Below are 23,343 nucleotides of genomic sequence, written 5' to 3' on the forward strand. Positions count from 1 at the left end.
TGTTCTGTGTACCTCAACCAAAACTATTTCCCAAGACCTCTCTGTATATATCTGTTGTCATATCCTTTTGGTTTCCTTATTTGTCTACCAGAAGGAGCTCTCACCCAACACCTACAACTGTTCTACCTGCCCAGTTCTCTTTACTTCAGAGAAATGATCTAGTTTCAAGAGCAAGTCCTGCTCAACTATCTACCCCCTCTGCAAACAACAATGATAAACCTAGCACTGTTCTGATGTATAATACCCTAAAATCCCAGGAATCCCCTTGCTCTTATTATTGGTTTCTTGGTAAATAACTCCACATTACAAACTATTTATAATATCAATACAAGAAGGTTGTGGCTAGACAAAGCTGATGCAAATATTTAATAGAAATTGTAATACAAAAATAAATTTGTTGGTTGTTTAGATTACATATCATTTAAGTTTATCTATACCAATGGTTTCTTCCATTATCATGAACAAAAACAGGTAAATTGTATATCTCAAATATTATATGCCCAAATCATTCACCCCAAATAAATCAAGTATTTATCTAAATTATTTTTTAGATAATGGAACATAACATCCCAAGCAACAATTTATTTTTTCTAGAAGATATTCATGAACTTATATATGTGCGTGCATGTGTGTGTGTACGTGTATGGACATATTCATATTTAAAACTCCCTGTATTATTAACAGAATTCACTAGGCCTAAGTTTCCTATCCTTTGTTGACATTTTTAAGCACAATTGATATCAATCATTATCAATCATAGTGATACCCTCAAGGTTTCTGCTGTGCATCTTGTTTCTAGACTTTTGCTGATCTTCAATTTTCCTTTTATAATTTTGTATCTACCATTAAATTCAGGCTGTTTTGTACTAGACACAATTTTGGAAATCTTATTCTATATAATGTTTAAAAAACATAATTCATAGTCAATAACCTAAAACATCATCTACAATGTCATGTAATGTCATAGAAAATGGTAGCCACACTTCTTCTTTCCCTTATCGTTGGTTGGAGGGTATTATCTTTCATTTATTTCATCAGGTTCCTACCCCTTCCAGTCAGGGTATAAACATATGCTGGAACTTTGAACACTGTATTTCCCATTAGCTGTCACTCCTGTCTCTCTCCCTCATGTCATCCAAGGTACCCTAAGAAGGTATCTTCTTTTCTCCCTCTCACTTATTCTTCATCCAATTGCAATTTGGCTTCTGTCTTTTTCACTCCTCTAAAAACATTCTAGAGCATATCTTCTAAGGTCTTCTTGTCACCATTGCTGGTAGTCATCAATCTCTGTGGGTCTCCTTAATTTGCCCCTATTTAGCATTTCCATTTATTTGAAATCTTGTCCTCCTTTTACTTTTATATTAACAATTTTCCACTTTCCATTTTACTTTTCTAATTTTTTTTTCCATTTTGCTCCAAAACTATATTTCAATAACTGTCTTCGAATAGTAGTCTTCCTTAGGATATTAACCTCAGATACTTCTAAGAGTGTCCCTTTGAAAACTCATCTATGCGTATGGATTTGGCCCAATAAGTCTAACAGGTAACTTCCATATTCATGTGATCAGCACAGATTCCTGTTCCCATGCCATAAAGTGTTTTTGACTGTCTGTTGGACACCTTGCCATACATGTCTCCTGAAGAAAACTAAACATCAACTGCAAGAACTCACCAGTCTCTCCCAAATTTCTCTCCAACTCCCTTTCTTAGTCAGTGTTACCACATTCCACCAAGAAACTGAAATGAAAAATTTGTGTTTTATACTAGATCTTTTCTTCCTCTATCCCTTCCACAGGTAATCAGCTATTAAATGATTATTCTGCTCTTTAGTGTCTTGGCACTAAAGCTTATGACCAAGTCCAAGTCCCCCTTCCTCTGGGTTCTGCCTTTTCTCCTATGTCTACCATCCTGCTTCTTGAATGACCTTTCTAAACCCAAACCAGAGGCTCCCCTATGCAGGGTATCAATATGGTTTCCCATTTCATACTACATGAAGCCACATCCCTTAGTGTGACATAGTAGGTCCTTCAGTGATATGCTCCATGTTTCCTTTCTTTGCCTCACCTTTCTTAATTCCCAAATGACACCTTACTCTTCAACTTTGCCAGTTTATAAATCCCCCAGTACACCATATTCTTTCCTCATCCCAGACATGCTCTTGTATTGCTCTCCAGCTTGGGAAAATTTCACTCTTTTGTTCAAATTTCATATCAAATAGACCTTTCCCAGGAGGCCTTTCTTGATCTCCTACTGGCTGTGAGCCCCCAGTGGACATAGACTGTCATCTGTATCTTCTGTGTCTCTCTGTACATGTTCCTGCCAGCAAATGGCTCCTTCCTCCCCATCCTTTCATGCTTCCAGGTAGTTTTCTCATTAACATGAGAAGATCTACAAGTCATAAAAAGACAAACTTTTGAGTCATTAAAATTATGCTATATGCACTTAAGCTTATTGACCCTGGTAAGGGACTTTCTTACTAAAAGGAAGTCCTAGACTTCGTGACAAATATTATCACATTAAGAAAAATACTATGTTGGAGTCAAAGTCCTAATAGTTGGAACTGGCCAATCGGGGTCACACTTGACTTGTTTCTGAATCACATTTTTCTTTGGTTGAAAATAAAGATAAAATATTCAGATGGGTGTTGTATTAATTTATATTTGCTCATCATGTTAGTCTCACGGGACAGAGGAAAACCTCGGCTGTGGAATACATTACCTTTTTACTTGTTGTCTTTCTCTCCTTGTAAATATTTAACCAGGGAACCAGCAAATGTTGAAATGTAGCAATTCAGAAATATCTTCAAAGGGCAAGAGATAAAATTTTGTATTTAGGAAAGCAGAGTCTTAACCCATACAAAGTTAGTCTTCGATTTAGCGTTCAACGAGATTTTTGTGCTGTGTCAATTAAGTTGTGGCACTGTCTTGGGAAATTGCAGTCCTTCTCGCCCCACAGAACAAGGAAAATATTAGTCATATAAAGGCATTCTGAGATGTGATGAAACTAATGACTCTTAAATTTATGGGCAATGTTGGTCTCAATAGGTTTGAGAATCACTAATGATCAAAACATCTCTGGAAGTAATGGCTTTGAAATGTTAATCTAGATTTATTTTTTTAAGTTCCTCTAATAAAAGAAATAGTCATTTAGAAACACCTTAACACCAGGGTCTTAAATTCATCTGAAAAGTAAATGTTTGTCGGAGGTGAAACTATTCTATAAATCTCACCAGAGATTCATTATACTGAAAGAAGGAAAATAAAAAGAAAGAATAAAATTGATAGTTAATAACAAAATATAATTTTACTTTGAATTTCCCGTTTTTAAGTTCTAGTTGTAATACAAATTTTATAAAAGGAGTTACTAATGATCTCTAAGAACTACTGGTTCTTATTTAGACAGAAGCAAATAAATACTATTAAACCATATGAACCCATTTTATTCTGAATCATTGTCCTGCTTGGAAAAGTTGAAAAAACAAATATTATGAATTTATGTGTAAACACTTAATATAATTTATTACACAATTTTTGCCATTTAACTTGTAACTTTCCTTAAACTGCTATTCCTGCAGTTGAATTATGTTTTTTATATTCATAGTTAAAATACATACTATTTGGAATGATTATAGTTATTTCATATTCACTCCAAAGGATACCTGAAGGTTAATAAATATAAAGAACTTACGAGTTTGGGACAAATTTACTTTTTCTCAGGAAATTTCAAAGAATAAATTTGAGTAGACTTTGTATAGGTCAATGTATTAGATTTAACTCTCCTCAATATTATTAATGTGATATCTGGTTGTCTTTAAACAATTTACCATTATCTCCTTACAAACAGGGTACAACATTCCTTGTTAGGACTAAAATTGATTATTTGTTACTTTGTAATAATCTGTTATATCATTTACCAGCTCTAGAAAAATTAAGTTTCAAGTTATATTCCATGCTTTTACAATTATGTCAAAATAAACCCCAATATTAATATAACTAAAATAAAAATGCAACAAAAGAACAAATAAATAAGTTTTAGAAATGTAGTATCATGTCCTAAATTAATTAGTCAATTAAAATGTAAAATTGATTACTTTTTAAAAAAATAATAAATTTAGGGGGAAAACATTCCTAAATGCCAATTTAGACATATTTTGTTAGATTCTCTTACTTACAATGGACCAGATATGTATGGCTTATTTCAAGTAAGAGGCATTTTGTCATAAAAACCATGCACAGAATTATAGCCTTTTTCTCTTCTGAGAAAGGGTTGATTTAGTAAGGGAAGAAGTTGGAGAAAGACCTACCAGCTTCAGGAAGAGAAGGAGTTGACACAGAGCCAGGCTAAGGAATTTTTACACTATGTATCAGTGTAACGTGATTCACCTACTCCACATGTCTCCACTTCAGTGTTTAATTATTGCTCACTCTATTCATCCTCGAGTCTCTACCTCTTAATTTGTACTGTCTGGAACTTTCAGCATCTTTTCATTCCAATATCCCTGACTTCATCATAAATGTTGTCATCTCAGCCCCTTTTTTGTCAACTACCTCATTATCTTGATATTTCTAAGATAAACTTTCCTGGAGAGGAAATCTGATCATTTTCACCTGAGCTCCATCTGTAAGCCACTGGGTTCAGGTAAATTGTCCTTCTATGGGTCTCTTGACCATGGCTCATCTAATCCCTGAGGCCTTAGGTGAGAAGCTCCAGGGACTCATAACACAGGATTGGCTTGGTCCCACGATGTGATGCCCATCTAATGCTAAACTCCTTAAGGCTGCAATCTTCTCTGTCACCAGGCCTGGTATAAGAAGGTTTCTGGTTTTGTTTTCACAATATAATTTTAAAATACTCTGTTAAAATCATTTCCAAAGAGTATTAAAGCACTGCTATCTTTTTGTTATAGTATGTTAATGTACCATAATAATCTCATTGAAAGAAACAATTATCCATTTGGGTTCAGATATTCCTCAAATTATTCCATTTTTCAAACTAAGTTCAGAAAGATTTACTCTCAATAAAATCACCAGAGTTTATTCATTGACTGGGTTAAATAAAATGGGACTTTAATTACTAAAAAAAAATCAAGTCAAATTTTGTTATCCAAGCATTCTGAGACTCTTCGCCATTTTATGTGAGTACGATTTTAATTGTAAACCTGGAAATCCTTAACAATGAATAGTGTTTTTCATTCTCCTACAATGAAGAGCAAAGTCAGGTTTTAAAAAAAACACTGACTTTTTTTTAAAGCCTGAGATTTAAAAATAGATCATTTGTTCGTTACTCCTCAGTGGCCTAGGACAAGGGTTGACAAACTTTATATGATAATAGATATTTCGTAAACTTTCTAGATAATAAATATTTTAGGCTTTGAGAGCCATATTTTCTCTGATGCAACTATCTACTTCTGCCATTTTGGTTAGTACAAAATAAAACATAGACAATACATAAAGGAATGAGAGTGATAATATTTCATAAAATTTTACTTATGAATATTAAAATATAAATGTTGCATAATTTCCATATGTCACAAAATATTCTACTTTTGGTTCCCCCTCCAACCATTTATGCAAATAAAAGCCATTCTTCTTCCAATTGTCATGCAAAAATAGTATATGGTTCTTTTCTACACCCCTTAGGAAATTAAATACAGATTTCAACGCAGTAGGAAAATTAAGTATATCATTTGTACGAACTTGGTTTAAATAATTTTCTTTACTTTTAGTAAGTTTAATTTTAAAATTGTCTTAAAACTCATTTTGCTATAATATGTATTTGAAATTAACCAAATATATATAATAATACCAAATTCTGTTGCTATACCTTATCCTTTAATGGTTTAATATAGCTTTGATGTTATTTTATCTTTATTCCAGGTTATTTGAGACACTTCAGTCTTTGTTTTGGTCAATATTTGGGCTCATCAATTTATATGTGACCAATGTCAAAGCACAGCATGAATTTACTGAGTTTGTTGGTGCCACCATGTTTGGGACATACAATGTCATCTCTCTGGTTGTCCTTCTCAACATGTTAATAGCTATGATGAATAATTCTTACCAACTTATTGCTGTAAGTTGACTAGCTTTATTTTAATTCACTTTATCTACAAATGTGTTTTTCCCTAGGTATACTACGTCTAATTATTATAGTAATAAAATTTGTAATTGGCTATTGGTAAGACAGATAAGAATGACTGTAATTTCAAATTTCTGAGCAGTGTTATATAACATGTGGTCATATATTTATATAGCTTTGTCATATTATACATTATTATTCAAATAGACTAAATCTAACTTTTCAGGCAATCATTAACTATGGTAAATAGTAGTTGAGGAATGACTTATAACAACAAACAACTCATGTTTATACAATGCCTATTGGGTTTTGCAGTATCTTTATCCATTTACTTATAATCTTGAAATCTGTTGGCAAACCTGCAATATGTTTATTTGAAACTCTGGAATCAAGACAACTTAGTTTAATTTATTTACTCATTGATTTAACAAGTTCTCTCTGAGTACATCTATGGCCAGGTACTGTTCTAGAAACTAGAAACACTTCAATGAATGAGAAGGATAAAGCCCTTTATCCAGTTGAACTTAGTGATATATGTCTATGATGAATAGCTACAGTCACAAAACAAACTCATACAGGAATAAAATATATTTCTGTAATCTTTCATATTTATACCTTAGAGAAGTAGCATTTTATAAGCATAATTATAGGTTGTCCAGTATTCCCATAAATAACTGTAATTACATTGTATCTTTGAATCCATGGTTAAAGCTTTGAAGTTTCATGAATTATTTTTGTCAAGCATCACTCCAAATTTTACTGAAACTGTCTGTATGGAAGCAAATTTTTCCTATAAGACACCTGACACTGATTTTAAAAAATGATGCATAAAACAGAAACTTTATTTTTATTTACTGTTTCATAAACTAAAAGATTCACAATATATAATAATTAATTATTAATAATGAATAAGGATTTGTTGGTAAATATATGAATGTATAAATTATATAGAGAGCTTCTCTTAAACATCTTACAATCTGAAAATTTTGTCAATATCTCCATATATTTCGTTAAGTTCTGTTTTCCTCCAGTCAATACATTTTCGAAATGTAGATTCTATTTCCCAGTACAACAACAAAAACAAATTAGAAAACATCTAATTATCAAGCTAGATACAGAGAAGCTGCCAAAAGTTTAATCCTGTTAAAACATTAAATATCCCAATTTCATCAAGTAGAGAACACTATCCAAGAGGAGTATGACATTTTCTTATTGCTTCTTTGTGGGGCATATTTTTCTAGATAACTTTATTACAGAGATGAAAATTATTTTTAGAATTAGTTTTATTTAGCCCAAATGCAAAGGCTATAGTGAGGAGAGAAGACCCCAAGAACCTGAGACAGGTGTACCTCCCAACATCCTGTGTGTGAAACCTCTTTGGGGCAAGGGTGCATCAAGCATTTGACTAACCTGTCCCAGTATAACAGAAAGGACTGTGAAGAATTTCTCTTTTTGTCCTGATACCACTATCTCAGGGCCACAGGGTAAAACATGTGAAGAAAGAACACTTTAACAGTGGCAAGGCAGAAGCAATCATGCAGGCCACAAGTAAAGCCTTCTTCCCATTCGTGAACTTTTTTGTTAATCACATATTTATTGGGTACCAAGAATGAGCCTACATGTGCTTGATTTGGGCATGTGAAGAATTTTAAAATTCTCTTCTCTCAAGAAAACATTAATGTTGTAGATAGAAAAAAAATCAATAGTTTCAATATTGAAAAGAGAAATTTGAGAATGCTAGTAAGATGCAGAAGAAAGGATCTTGACTTGGGTTGGAAACAGGAGGCTGCTGAAGAGTGATGGAAGTGAGGACAGGATTCCCAGGAGAGTTTTAAGGTTGAGTCAGAAGTGAAAGTGAGTAGGGGAAGGTGGGTTTAGTCATCACCAGCTTAGAACTTTTCAGCTCAGATTTTCCAACACCATAGACCAAGTTAGAGACTCTCTCAGAATCCCAAACCATGAAGGATTGCTAGTGGTAGCAATAAGAGAACATAATGATGTCAGGACAAACTTAATTCCCTGAGCACCAATGAATCCAAGGAGCTACTTACTCCTAGCTGACATGTTATCTAAGTGACTGTCTTTTGTTCCCCTGAGCCAGTTCTGTTGTATCTCTCTCTCTCTGTAACTGCAGCAAAAAAAATACACATCTCTTCAGGCAGAATCTGTAAGTGTGTTCCAAAGAAAGGGGGAAGGAAGAAATAAAGCGGGAGACAAAAGGGGTAAGGGGTAAGGGGAAATACAGCTTCTGTATTTCTGTCAACTAATTCATCTGTGCAATCTACCGCTCAGTAACATGAAGGCCTCCCATCTTCGAGGTATGGTGATTAGTGTCAAAGCCCAAGCTGTCCATTGTCTGGAGCAAAACCCCCACTGTGCAGAGTGGACATACATACTTCATATGCATTCATCAGCACACAGCAATGTAGACATATTAGAATGAGCATACATAGTCTAAGACTATTCATCTATTCTAAAACTGAGTTCTGTTTTACAAGATTAATTTGTTACAATGAGCTATTTTGAATTCTTGAATGCATTTATGCCTGGTTTCTACCACCTCCTACTTCCCAGATTCTCTGCTTTAATCAGATTATGGTTAATTTAGGAAGAGACTGGTTGCCCTATATCTAATTGCCACAAATGTTCCAGAGTATTCTCGGGAGGTTAATCAAGTGGAGTGAGTACTAAAAAAAAAAAAAAAAAAAAAAAAAAATGAGAGGGAAACAACATCTGGCTATGTGCAACCACTAGCCAGGCCTTTGGCTGATGCAATGTCAGGCTCATAGGTTTAGTGCTGTGTCAGACAGTCTCTATGCTACCTCTGTTAGAGGAACTTCTCTGGGAGTTGATGTCTGTTGCCTGAAAGTGGACAAGAGCTATTCACAAGGGAGCATGCCCAGTAAGAACTTTCTTGGCAGCACCAAAGGCTGAGCTATGAGCAGCTAAGAAGGTGGCCTTCACCAGGCAGAAGTGCAAGGCCTTGGGTAAGACATAACACACCATTTCTGGCCAGAATCTAATGTAAATCTACAGGGTATGAGATGCACAATCATCTTCAAGTCATAACTCATCACTGCAGCCTCTTCAATATGTCATTATTGTAGATGTCAGTTTCACTGAAGAAGGAAGGATGAACAGAGACATGAGAGCTATGACTCCTTACAGGATGAGCCAGCATCTGAGATGTTTAGATTACTGTCTCTGGGAGTTAGCAGTGTTTTTCTAAATGATTTAATTAATGTTCTAAGAACCACTCAAAGCCAGATTCTCCCACTTTATTATTGAAGAGAACTGTTAGCAGTTGTCATGTTCTCCTGTTCAGGACCATGCAGATATAGAATGGAAATTTGCTAGAACAAAGCTTTGGATGAGTTACTTTGAAGAAGGAGGTACTCTGCCTACTCCTTTCAATGTCATCCCAAGCCCCAAGTCCCTCTGGTACCTGATCAAATGGATATGGACACACCTATGCAAGAAAAAGATGAGAAGAAAGCCAGAAAGTTTTGGAACAATAGGGGTAAGAACACAGCATGTTAGTATTACTTTTTTTTTAACTGTGTATTTGAATAGTGTTGTATTCTTCATTGAATATTGTCAATTCCTGTTGCTTTTTTGTTCTGAATGATTGCATGTCACAAACATTAATTGCACGTGTACTATGTCTAAGACAGTGAGTAAGTAGGACTTTTTCACAAGTTCATTTCCTACATCTAAGGCAGTTTTTGCTATTTGAATTGGATCCAGTTCCTTCACATAGGAGTCATCAATACTACTAGGCAAAGCCTGCAAAACCAGCACATTCTCTTCTAGTATCTTGATTTCTAGCTCTTTTCAAAATTATGACAGCAGGTTATTTGTGACTTTGCTTTATCATGTTTGTTTCTCTCTCTGAATTATAAGCTCCATGAGGTAAAGATACCTGTTTTGGTTACTGCATATAAGGTTCCATCTGTTATGAAACCTAGTGTCTAATATAAAGTTCCACACAGAGAATAAAATACTCTTGATAAAATGTCCAATGAAATGATTGAATGCATATGATCACTTAAACATGCTCTGCCAACTGCCAGCTGTGATATCAAAATGTTTATCATGTTGCTGCTGCTCCTTATCATATTAGATGCCAAGATGCTATTTTTTAAAAAAAAAATCAATGAAGACTGCTCAGAGCCATGTTTTATCAATGCTGGCAGATTATATTTCCTTTGGAAATTTCTTTCATATTGGAAAGCAAGAATTGAAACAATTTCAGTAGAAAATACATAGACTATGTGTTTGTTCCAGTTAATCCATTGATATGGGGCAAGTAATTCTCCATTCCTTTCTCACTTTGTTTCCTAACATTCAAAATTCTTACAATACAATTTTTGGGGAAAAGCATGGAAATATTCATTAGTTAATTTGATCATCTCAGAGAAATTGCTTTGGAAATATTTTGCAATGCCTTTATACTAGAATCACCAAGTAATATTAGATATTTAATCAAAAATTTTAAAAAATGTCAATTTGGTTTCAGTTTTATTTCACATAACTGATGGCGACTAGTCATGCTCTAAACTATCCTCCTTGTTCTTTAGTTATCACTCGTTAGGCATTGTTATTAACTCCAAATGGGGCTTTCTCCTGCTGAAAGTGGCATGCATTTGCCCATCGTCTCAGTAACGATTCTAATTATAAAGAGAGGGTTGGCAAGTCAGTATTTCAAAAAAAGATCAACATTGGAGACCCAGTTGTGTGTTCTCTTCTAAACTGTTACATATTTATCTTATCAAATAAGGTAAATGAGAAACCAAAGTCAGATATGATGAAGATTTAGGCTATCAATCTCATACTCATTTATGGATTTTATTACTGACTGAGAAAGGAGTGATCTTACTTTGCTCCAAATGTTTGTCTGTTAAAATAAGTTAGATTATTTAAAAATAGTTGTACAATAAAAGTATTAGACAGAATAAGCTTTATTAGGTTTAATAGTCAATTATGGTATGTAACTGGGATAGAAATTGGAGTGTGGAAGGAAGCACAGAGACATTGCTTCCATCCTGAGAATGTCAGTTCTTATGTGGGAGATACAGAAGTGAAGACATATTGGTATAACGTACAGCATATGATATGTTTAACATTTTGATATGGCCACACACAACGTGCTATGAGAAAAACGTGGGAAATAATCAATATCAATAATCAAAAGGTTTAATAATCAATAATCAAAAGGTTTCAGGGAAACCAAACTCCAGCATATTCTCCTTTCCAGATCAAATTCTACTTGTCCTTTTTCCCAACTTATTCTTAAATTCAGGAGTATTTTTTTATAATCAATCCCTGAAAAATTATTAGTGATCAATGCTGTCTTTATTTTAAAAAAAATTTTTGTAGTTGTAGATGGATACAATACTTTTATTTTATTTATTTATCTTTATTCCATGCTAAGGATCAAACCCAGGGCCTCACACGTGCTAGGTCCTAGCCAGGCATGGTGGCACACACCTATAATCCCATCTACTAAGGAGGGAGGCTGAGGCAGAACAATCATTAGTTGGGGCATAGCCTGGACAACTTTGATACCATGTCTCAAGTATAAAAAATTTTAAAAAGGACTGTAAATACAGCTCAGTGGTAAATTACTCCGGGGTTCAATCCCAAGTAAAACACACACACACACACACAAACACACACACAAAGGCACAAGGCCGTCCTTTAGGAGATCCATCTGTCCTGCCTACAGAACGAATGGAGAGCCATTTCAGAAACTGCCTTCCAACCATCCCCCAAGCCTTTTATTGTTGATTGGTTCTTAGGAACATGTTGCCATCATTTCTTAAATGCAAAGAGGAGCCTTCAGTTCAACTGCCCTTTCTATTAAAGGAATGATTCACACTTTTCAGAGGGAGAGAATAAGTGGCATAAATTAAAGAGCTTTCTTTTCTATATAGTACTGTTCTTGAAACACAAATTTCTTTTTTTGATTCTGTATTTCCAACTTTGATTCTTTTGCTCTGATCTAAGGCACAACAAGATAACTCAAAGTTAATTATGACTGCAAACCATTCCTTTCTTCCTTTGCCATGTACATTTTACTAACCTTTAACATTGGATGTTTTGATGCCTTGGAAATTTATGACAAACTAAATAAATGTTCTGAATCATGTTTCCCTTTCCTTCTCTTCCCAGCCTCAATCCTGCCTCTTTTCCTCCAGGCTGGGGCCTAGGATGAGTATCATCCTCATTAAACCAAATATTGTTTAAATTTACTTTTCTCTGGACCTCATTTTCAGGAAGAGGACATAATATTTTTGTTTACATATGCTTTGTTGAGTTTTACATATTTATTATTTATATAAAAATAAATATTATGCATCTTTGTAAATAAGGTACTGCTTACAAAAATAAAATAAATATAATAAGAAGGTTATAATACTAATATGGGAGTTAAATGGGAAAATAATGTCTAAAAGTAATTGACTCTGCTGTAAATTCATTTAAATTCCATTAATCTTCTTGATAGTTTGTTGTGTAGACATATGAAAGCAAACACACATACTATTTAATTAATGATGACACAGAAGTGCCAAAGATAGTCATTTTGTAAAACCACAGTATGGCTTAAAACATAACATTACACTCCAAAGGGAACTTAGGTATCATTTAGTTCCATTATTTTGTTTAATGGAGAGCTTGTTTACCTGGTTTTTAGGGGGGTCTATAGGGACAGACCTGGGGAGAAACCCTGGTTCAATATGCTTCCCATTGCCCTCTCTTGTTTCCCTAAAATGCCTAATGAACATGCAACTGAACTTTCCTTGTTGTAACTTTTCTCAACAGCTTCTGCAAAGCCTCTCATTGTGTTCAACTACTTCTTATATTCCTATATTCCAAAGCCTTGGGCTAGCAGGCTGGCTTGCTTTCTGTACTCTTTCACCCCACAATGTCCCTATATTGATGCCACATTTTTCAAAGAGAAAATTGAAGTTCAACTGGAGGTTATTACATTCTTCAAGGCATTTTCTGTAACCTTCCCATTTGTGGTTCACTTACTGATGCTTGTCACCTACCAGCTGCCTGAATGTCACACTGCTGGTCATTGCATTTAAGTTCCCAAGAAGAGCTTAAAACTAGAGACCTTCAGGGTTACTGCCTTGGCCACTCTCCAGAAGCCCATTATTGGTGATCCTATCTTGCAATTATTTATGGTTTCCTGTAATACTGATGCAACAAGCCCTGAAAACTTAAACATTTATATATATAAACACATATAAAAGTTGAATATATATAACTTTAATGTATGTTATATGCATGTATGGCTTTGGACTTCCTTAGGGTGATCAGCAATTCCCAGTAAATTAATTGTTCATTCAAGTGCTTTATGCAGGAAAGCGTAAGTGAAGCAGAAATGCTTTATTATTGAGAAAAACATCTATGAACGGAAACAATTGCATAGCAATATAGCTTGTTTCTGGGAAATCATGAAAATCCACCAAAGGGGCAACCTAGTGAGAGTGCAATAACAAAATAATAAACACTTTCTAACTTCTGATTTTTCATACTACCTCTTATCAATTTTCTGCTTAAAACTCTTCATGGTACTAAAACACTAATTCTCAAACTAAAATCATTCAGAATCTTCATTCTAACAAGCACTTCCAGCTTGAAACTTTAATTAAAATTCCTATTAAAGAATGCATTAGGATTTATCTCAAATTTTTAAGCTCAAAACCAACCTTTGTGCTTGTTGCTCAAAAGGTCCAGATCCATTTAATTAGTGTACAAAGATGCTAATGTGATACTTCCCCCAAAGCATTTAATTAATACAAAACATTCTTTAATGCCACAGACCAGAGTTCTAAATGGAATGCTTAACTTAATAGGTCAACGTGCTAAACCAAAACCATACTAGGCCTTTAGATAAAATCTTTAGAAAATTATTTTTAAATTCCTCAGTTTTATGTTTTCTACTTCCCGTTTTTTTTCTCAAGTGGATAGTAAGAAGAACATGAGACATTGTCATGGGTCACTAATCATCATTCAGCCCTGGGATAGAGGTGGGATACTCAGTTGGCTGTCACAGAAATGTGCTCAATTAAGTTGGTGTGAAGGAATAAGAAATTGTGAAAGCATCCACATCACCTACTATCCCTAAAGGAAGAATGCTAATAATGTGTGCCTCTCAGACTTCATTTTTAGTGGTAATTTGTCAAAATATATAGTTCCTTAGTCTCCAGGACTCTCAGTAGGCCTAACTACAAATCTTACAGATATGACAGTATTCATCCATGTGTAACTCTGTGTCCCTGAGTTACTGCCGTAAGATTTGTAGCAGAGCCCTCTGATTTAACTTTCTTTTCCAAATGGGGATGTATGAGAATTAATTGCTTGGTATTCTTGGTATTTCAAGAATGAGGTTCTCAATATCTGGTTTGATGATACAACATTCAGGCATTGTGCATTGTTTATTTTTTATATGCTTAGAAAGTGCATTTATAAAGAACAATCTGTGGATCTGTCTCTAAAGGAGGATAAGGCAAGTTTGGGGAAAGGGATCCCATCCTGAAATGGCCCTTTGCTTTTGATTCTTCTTTAACGAAAAAGAAGACAGCATGCCGAATCCTTTAAGAAATTCACTGAGAAAAGCAAAGACTAAAAGGCATAATTCATGGTCTGAAAATCAGTGATAGGAAAAAAAACAGAGTGGAAATGAGAGAAAATGACACTGAAAATTGACCGCAGGGAACTAGCTTTGTGCAAGAGAACCTGACATCCCACACAGTGGACCTGGAGAGAAATGGAGTTAAAAAGTCAAAAAATGTCACAGCTGATTCTCCAGAGCCTTCTCTTTCCTAGCTGCAAATGCTCCCAGGGTTAAAGCAACCTGACACTTGAATTGAAACCGGGCGTTCCTCCCAGCCATAGAGGCTTCTCACTACTTGATCTTTTCCTTCACCATTAGTTCTGATCCAAATGCCATTGTCTTGTCCTAACAAATCAGGAGGAACCTGTAATCTGTGGTTTATGCTAATATGACTCTCAGGTATGCCCTCAGCACCTGTCTTAAAAGCCATTCTCACAAGGAATATTCTGTACCCAGGCTAGTGACTTCTGATATAATTTATAAAGGAGGTGACAACTCAAGAGTGCGCTTCTTCCAAATTATTTTTCCTAGACACACTGCTACACGACTTTCGTTGTCTTAAACACACAACTGACAGTGGATACAGTTTTTAAAAAAGGCTACAAAAGGCAACTCCCAAAACTCTCAACATGGCAATGGCTTGAAACAAAACTAATTACCCTTTACCTACATAAATATTTTAATGAAATGTCCCTTATTGCATTATTGTTATGAATACAAATTGGTTAATTTTCCCATTTTCGGTCTTTCCAATGATAATTATGATATAATGTTTCCCTTAATAAGGTTCTTTAAAACTCCACTGAAATTTACCCAACAAAATGTTGCAAATATCCCAAATATCATTGACAATAGTCCTATGGTATAGTATTTAATTATATCTCTAATTTTTAATAATTATGTTTATTGTTAGAGTACATATGTGACTGTCTCTTCCTCTGGAGATAGCCCATGTTTTCCTTTCCCTTTCATATTCTTTGTTTTATCCCAAAGGCTTCTCTCTCTTGAGATTGCTCCCATTCTCCCTTTCCTAAATAAATGTAAAATCTTAGCTGGCAAAGAAATATTTTTGAAATTTATTATGAAAATTTCATTTATTATGAAATTTACATAATAAATTTCACTTTTTACTATTATAAAAAGGATTCATATTCATGATCCACTGCTATCAGTGTGGTGTTTAAAGTGAGTCTTTGTCTCTCTCTTCGTTTCTCTTTTTCTCTCTGTCATTTTTCTTATGTTTATATAATATGTCAAAATATAACCTACTGTCATGCATATCTAAAAACAACAAATTAAAAAAAAAGGAGTGCATGGATAGCTAGGTAAGAATGCAAAAGATGAGAATATGTCTATGCCTTAAGGGGGCAGGGGGAAGAAAGAAAGAATATGTATGTTATGGGTCGAATTTTGTACCTTAATTCTGGGTAAAAAGATAGGTTAATCCCACCACCTCAGAATGTGACCTTACTTGGAAATAGGATCATTACAGAGGTAACCAGTTAAGGTGAACTGAAATTATGCTGGAAAGGTCCTTGAAAGAACAGGGCGATGAGAAATCAGAGTCACAAGGAGAAGGCCCTGTGAAGATAGAGGTGGAGATTGGAGTGATGCAGCAAAGAGCCAAAGGCTGCCAAGGACTCATGGCCACTGTGGAGAGCTAGAAAGCATCTCTCCCACTTTATGCTACTGTCAGATGATCAGCTTTCATCACATGTCACTTGACTAATCAAGAGCCTCAGGTGTCTATTAACCAATGAATTCTCTTTGCCAGCTAAGATTTTAGATTTTACATTACATATATATATATATATATATATATGCATGTTAACTCCCCAACAGCATCTAATCACATTCCAAATAGCAAAAAACATTGCACCCCTACCTCTGGAAGCTGCATAGCATGTCTTAACATGTCTCTCTAGCTCTGACATATTTGCTCACCCCATTCCAACTTTCCAGACACCTGTGTATCTCTACCTATCAAAGACCTATGCTTCCCTCGTGTCCAATTCAGAACCCCATTCCTGTGAAAGCTGTTGCCAAATCTAATTCTTTCTTTAGCAAAATATCACCTCGTCCTCCCTGTGGTCAAATAACACTCACATTTCTCACCATGTTTAATGCTATATTCTGCCTTCATCTGCAGTCATTCCTGTTCTTGGCATTCCATGTTAGAAACTGCAGGTGATTTAAATGTGTTTTATTTAAGCCATTTAAGTGTGTTTTATTGCTCTCAGGTTTCTTGCATGCGAACATGTGATCATTTAAGTATCTTAATTTGGCTCTGCAAGCTAAGATAGATGCTATAAAAACAAAGGAAAACTCACAGAGGTCATGAGAAGATGTCCATATTTTCAGGCGCCCCTAAAAGATGTCTCTCTTCTGTATTTGTGTTACATCTATCCAAGTGTACAAGAATCCACTGACTATATTACTTAAATGTGAATTTTCTACTTCTGAACTTCTTTACTGCCAAGGACAAAGGTTTCCAACCATTTAACTGAGGGAAAGGCTTCCACAAACATGAAATGCCATGAAAATCTCACAGAGAGAGACAATTATATTTTAACTACATTATTTTACTTCCTTAGAGATAATACTGATATTTGTCAGACTGTACAGTTTTGTGATTTAAGAATATTTTTACAATAATCTTAAATATTCCAATTAAGATTATCAGTTGGAAAGTAAGAGAGCAGAAAGAGGATGAAACTCACATTAGTGCTAAATGCCTTAGTTCTCTTATTTAGTCATTGGAATTATCCACTGAGTTTATTTTCACCTTGCAACCTCAGAGATAACTTTTCTGTTCAGGCCCAGTCAGCTTCAGACACGGATAAGTCCCTAAGTCCTTGTTCCTAATATCACACCTCACAACCTCTCAGAAAGTAAGAAAGCAGGCCCAGGTAAACACACAGTACTAACTAGAGAAAGGAGATTAAAAAGATAAGAAATACATGATATGCATAGTGTAGTGTTCACCAATTGATGGGTAGATTGCCTTCATTTTTTTTGGTTTTGATGATTAGGAGTTGGTTAATTTCATTCAGTCCTATTTTCCTAGCTAGGATTTGAAGTTCAGTTGGCTGACATTATCCCATAAGACCAAAAATAGTTTCTTATCATCACCATGTAGATGTAGAAAATACCCAAATTGCAAAAGTCATTACCTATATTAACTTAGCCTTAAGCCTGGGCTATGGAAATTAACTCCTTAAAGTTATCATGGCAAACTTTTTCTATGTTGTTTTCTCTTTCTAGAAAACTGTTTATATTTTTGCAAGAAAAATAAATATAGAATTATTGTTTAAACTGCTATGCTAAATCTTCTTATGTTTAAATTAAAGTCTTTTTTTTAACTTTGGATATGAGCAAAGTTCTACTGAAGGAAAGACAGTGCTTATTTTAATTCTAAAATGTGTCATTATCATTTTTATGTGACCCATAATTCTTCAATTTTGTTATCCTTGAGTTCAGTTTTGTGCTAAAGAAATTTCAAGTTCAGTCATGACTTCAAACTGCACTTTGCTGAAAATTTCTGATTGAATTTTAAAGGGATTCTATTGCAGAATAGTGGAATGATTTAGGACACAAAATATAACAAGTGAAGTAAATTCACTTTATATTGATTTAAGAGTTTCTATCTACTTAAATCTTGGAGACACTAGTATAATGATTTTAATGAGAGGGTTAAAGAAATTGGTGTGTAACTCACTTAATCTTTTCGTTCACTCTAAGCACATTCGGGGGAACTGGAAGGCTAATGTTTTCTTCTATAGTGCTTTTTGTCTTGAATTTCAGCTGAGCTGTGTCTCAGCAAGAGTCAGACACCTCCATCTGGTGGCCCAGTCATAAAATTCACATTCTCTATTCTTTTTTTAACCTATTCTAATTTTGTATTGTTTCAAATTTCCTAGCTTTTATATTATTGCCTTAATCATGTTGAAAATGCATTTCATTTTAGAATTGTATGATTTTTAACATAATTAGTTGCCTTTAAGAAGCTAAGCATTGTCTCATTAGTTCCTAATCATGAAACACAAATCCCTTCTTATGGTCAATGGTCAATATCGTATTTTCCCCTTTGTCTCTGAAGGGAAAAAATTACTTTCTTTCAAACTGTTTCATTGTTTAAAATAGCATTTCACAGTAGTACCTATGCAACTCTTTCCAACATTTTAATTTGTCAGTTTGTAATTAAATATTTAGTAAGGAACAAGATCAAAAGTCTAATTTAAAACCCAAATATGTTATTTCAATTGCTCATCACAACTAATCAAATTAATATTTTTATTACAGAAATATTTCTATTTTAGATTATATTGTCCAGTTTTTTTCCATGATGAATTAATACTACTGTTTATTCTAAAAAACATAAAATAGGATTATGATAGATAGCCTTTTCCCCAATGTCTTTAGAACCCTTGTGAAAACTTCAAATATAAAATTTGAGTGAAGTATGATGATTCAGTCACTACTCATCTCTCTATATATCTTGTACTACAAAATCATTCTTTTGTGCTAACTCATCTCCAGCCCCCAAAGTACATTCTGTTCTTTTCTAAATTATTGGGACTCATGCTAATGACGAGTAAATTAATGGTATGTTTGAGCAGAGTTCTTATGTATCTATGTATTATATCAGATCCACTCATCTCCCTAAAACATCTCAATTGGCATGATTGAAAGAGTTTGGGGGAGTCTTTTGTCCTGTCAGGTTTCTCGTTGTATACTGCATGTCATGAATAACTTTTTAATCTTTCCCTCTTTTTACTTGATATGTCCCATCTCAGTCTCAGCATCATTTCAAGTGGTTTGGGTGTGTATCAACTACAACTAGCTAACTCTAGATCATATATTAGAGCCACATTTCCACCATTGTTAGCGTATTCTGTTTTCAATGTTCTACCTATCATATTCTTGTATTGTATTATTTTGGTCCAGTTTTTAAATTCATGTGAAGCACTCTATAGCCATTGTGTAGTAAAACTCCCACTTTGAGGGATAATGGAGAGTAAAAATTCTTGATTTAAAAAAAAAACAGTGAATTACTTTTCAAAATGGTCAATATATTTACCAATATAACCAAAATGAAAATGTCCTTTTCCTTTTCAGAGGAGAGCTGCTGATAACTTGAGAAGACATCATCAATATCAAGTAAGTTATCTTTTGATTGTATTGTGAAATTGGCATCAAAAAAATACAGCCACAACCCCCGCCCCGTTCAGAATAGACTCAGGAAAAAAATCCTATTTATGCATTTAATACTAATACTATGGTTCTAAAATGCCTCAGGAAGTTATGAGGAACCTGGTGAAGCGATATGTCGCAGCCATGATTAGAGATGCTAAAACTGAAGAAGGACTGACAGAAGAGAACTTTAAGGTAATCATTTTCATCTTCATCCCAATGAAAGGCACAGTCTGCAAAATACAGAATCAGACACAGCCCATTTCAAATCAGAGTTGAAAACTCAGCCATGGCTTCTAGAAGGCTCGTGTGCCTTCTCCTTTTTAAATTAAGTCCCATTGAATGGCTTAAAAAGAAAACAGCAAGTGATGAAATTTCTCCCCAAAATAAATTGTTTTGAAACATACTTAACCCAAAATGTCAAGGGGACTTAGTTGGAGGCAGAGAAAATCCTAGAGCTTCGTGGCGCTCTGACACTCTGACTCATTGATCCCAGCAATGTTCTACTGAGTGAGCTTTAGTGTTTGATAGTTCATCCTGCTTTCTATATCTGAAAAATTTAATAAGCAACATGTTAACAACAAAATCCTTTGGGTGTTCTGCAACATTTTTGTAGCAGGGAATTTAAGGTTTGAGTAAGTTACAACTTGGCTTTTCTACTTGAGTTTTCCCTTCTTCTTAATTCTGTCAGAAGAACTGAGTAGAATATAGGAAATAGGGTATGCATAAAATTATGTGTTAATTATGATATTCTGCTTGAGTGTCAGAGATTTTGGAAGAATGTTTTAAGGTCATTAAGATATTACAAACAAAAACAACTAAGGAAAAAAAAATAAGGAGATCTTTACAGAGAAATCAGATATTTTGACAAAGAAAATAAAAGTTATCAGCTAGTTAGATAAGAACATAGATAAATTGCAAAGCAATTGCAAATGAACAAAAATCCAAAATGTTCTTTACAGCTAGAACATTCAAATTATGAAGTTAAATGCTTCATATTGCTTTGGGAGACAGATTGGAAGGAAGAGAGCAAGAAGGCCACCATAGGGTTAGGACTGAGAATTCAGTTTCCCTGAAAAGATAAGAGAAATGGATGAATATAGGAAATGCATGACATAAAGCAATTCACAGGCTTGATGCAGGTTTTAGTGTAAAGTCCTTACCAAGGTACTAAATCATTGGAAGTCACTCTTGGAAGGGTAGACTCCACTTCATTTTCTTTCCAATATTCTTTGAAAGAAAAATCTGCAAGATTAAAAAATGCATCCCTGGTAGAGTGTAAAGGAGACTCAGCAGCAAATGAACAATTTGGAGAGGGAGTATTTGACACCACAGTCCCAGAGAAAACCCACATCCTGGCCTACACAGTGGTGCAAAGCACAACTCCTCTGGGTTCTTTTTACATCATCCATAGAAAGTTTCCTTGTGATCACAAAACTCCAGTAGGAAAATGAGTAGACATCAAAATGACACCAAATGCCAGGGAGAGAACTGGGACTTCTAAATACAACCACAGTAGAACAGAATCCTAGTTCTCAAAAAGGAATGGAAACTTTTCAGACGTAAATGTGAAATTAGAAAGTGCTGTTTCCTAGTGTTCGAGTCACAACCTAATGTGCCATTTTAAATTTCGTTTAGGAACTAAAGCAAGACATTTCTAGTTTCCGCTTCGAAGTTCTGGGATTACTCAGAGGAAGCAAGCTTTCTACAATACAGTCTGCAAACGCCACGAAGGAATCTTCCAATTCAGCAGATTCAGACGAAAAGAGTGATAATGAAGGTAATAACAAGGACAAGAAAAAGAATTTCAGCCTTTTTGATTTAACCACTCTGATTCATCCAAGGTCAGCAGCAATTGCCTCCGAAAGACATAACATAAGCAATGGCTCTGCCCTGGTGGTTCAGGAGCCACCGAGGGAGAAGCAGAGAAAAGTGAATTTTGTGGCTGATATCAAAAACTTCGGGTTATTTCATAGACGATCAAAACAAAACGCTGCTGAGCAAAATGCAAACCAAATCTTCTCTGTTTCAGAAGAAGTTGCTCGCCAACAGGCTGCAGGACCACTTGAGAGAAATATTCAACTGGAATCCCGAGGATTAGCTACACGGGGTGACCTGAGCATTCCTGGTCTCAGTGAACAGTGTGTGTTAGTAGACCATAGAGAAAGGAACACGGACACATTGGGTTTACAGGTAGGCAAGAGAGTGTGTTCTTTCAAGTCAGAGAAGGTGGTGGTGGAGGACACTGTTCCTATTATCCCCAAAGAGAAGCATGCGAAGGAGGAGGACTCCAGCATAGACTATGATTTAAGCCTCACAGACACAGTCACCCATGAAGATTATGTGACAACAAGATTGTGATACTGGAAGGAGGAAACGTTTACCATACACATATAATATATATATATATTATTATATATAATATATATACATATATATATATATTTTCCCATAGTGCTCTGGGTGGGGGAAAATGTTTAAAATAAAATTAGCAAAAGCTAACTTACACTTTATAGCATTTATCAACTGTGGCATATTAACCTGTAACATGTTGTTATTTCAAGGCAAAGGCAATCAAGAACCCTTCTGTTTTGTAGCCTGCTTTTGCTTTCACAATTTGTTTTACAATTGTTTTTGTTAATTAAATAAATGCACCTTGTATTCTTGTACTGTTGCAATACTCACAGAAAATTTTTAGCTACCTTTTTCAATTAAAACAAATGCAATTTCTTTCATGTGGTAGTTGACTCCTATAATAGATATTTTTATATGCAAAAAAAAATGTAGCTGAAATATGAGAGCTTTTCATATTGGTGGGGGGGAATCTCTAGAAATAATTCCTCACCAAGGACTTTTCATTCAGGCCTACAGTTTGGTTTTAAAACACAATTATTCCCAAATTATTTCTTAAGAATGTGTAAATAATTATAGTACACAATTAAAGCAAGCTAATCTTCTTCTCATGGTGTCATATTGAACCCTTTCTTAAAATGAAAGCCAGGTGTATTTGAGTTTTAGGTTGTCACAGTGTCTCCCTTCCATAAGTAAAATGTTTGTCTCGATAATGACTTATGATTTTAATGACATTTTTTTATAATAAAACTTATATCTGCAATTCAAAAAGATTTACCTGTTTCACGTTTCACCGCTTATCAGTATAAACATGAATCTTTGTGAATAACCAAATTTCAAAAATGTGGCAAAAATAATAAATTAGAATGATTTAAGCACATAAACAAAGCTACATGATTGCATACTTACAATATTGAGATGAAAAGGAATTCATGCTAATGGTATAGATCTGTACAAAGTAAAATTCTAATATTTTCAATCACACTATATTGTTGTTAACTCAAACAAAATCCTAGTAGTTTTCTCCTTTCCCTCGGTGACTGACATATATTGCTTTAAAAAATATTATTGCTCAGAAATCATTATTAACC

At 34.5% G+C, this 23,343-nt stretch overlaps 1 protein-coding gene across 7 annotated transcripts in view; it reads left to right on the forward strand.

Annotated features, from left to right (window-relative positions):
- Positions 1–23,025, forward strand: part of Trpc4 (transient receptor potential cation channel subfamily C member 4) — a 198,472-nt gene extending 175,447 nt beyond the window's left edge. For 2 of the 7 annotated variants that reach the window (XM_040281574.2, XM_040281571.2), the window contains 5 exons: positions 5,877–6,072; positions 9,404–9,613; positions 19,826–19,867; positions 20,006–20,095; positions 21,539–23,025. In XM_040281574.2, the coding sequence (XP_040137508.1) occupies positions 5,877–6,072; positions 9,404–9,613; positions 19,826–19,867; positions 20,006–20,095; positions 21,539–22,261 (1,261 nt within the window). In that variant the 3' untranslated portion in view covers positions 22,262–23,025. The remainder of the gene's footprint in view (positions 1–5,876; positions 6,073–9,403; positions 9,614–19,825; positions 19,868–20,005; positions 20,096–21,538) is intronic. The other 5 variants (XM_040281575.2, XM_040281576.2, XM_005317117.5 and 2 more) reach the window with 5 other exon arrangements.
- Positions 23,026–23,343: the final 318 nt, after the last annotated feature.

This window comes from Ictidomys tridecemlineatus, chromosome 6 (genome assembly GCF_052094955.1).
Source record: "Ictidomys tridecemlineatus isolate mIctTri1 chromosome 6, mIctTri1.hap1, whole genome shotgun sequence".
NCBI lineage: Eukaryota > Metazoa > Chordata > Mammalia > Rodentia > Sciuridae > Ictidomys > Ictidomys tridecemlineatus.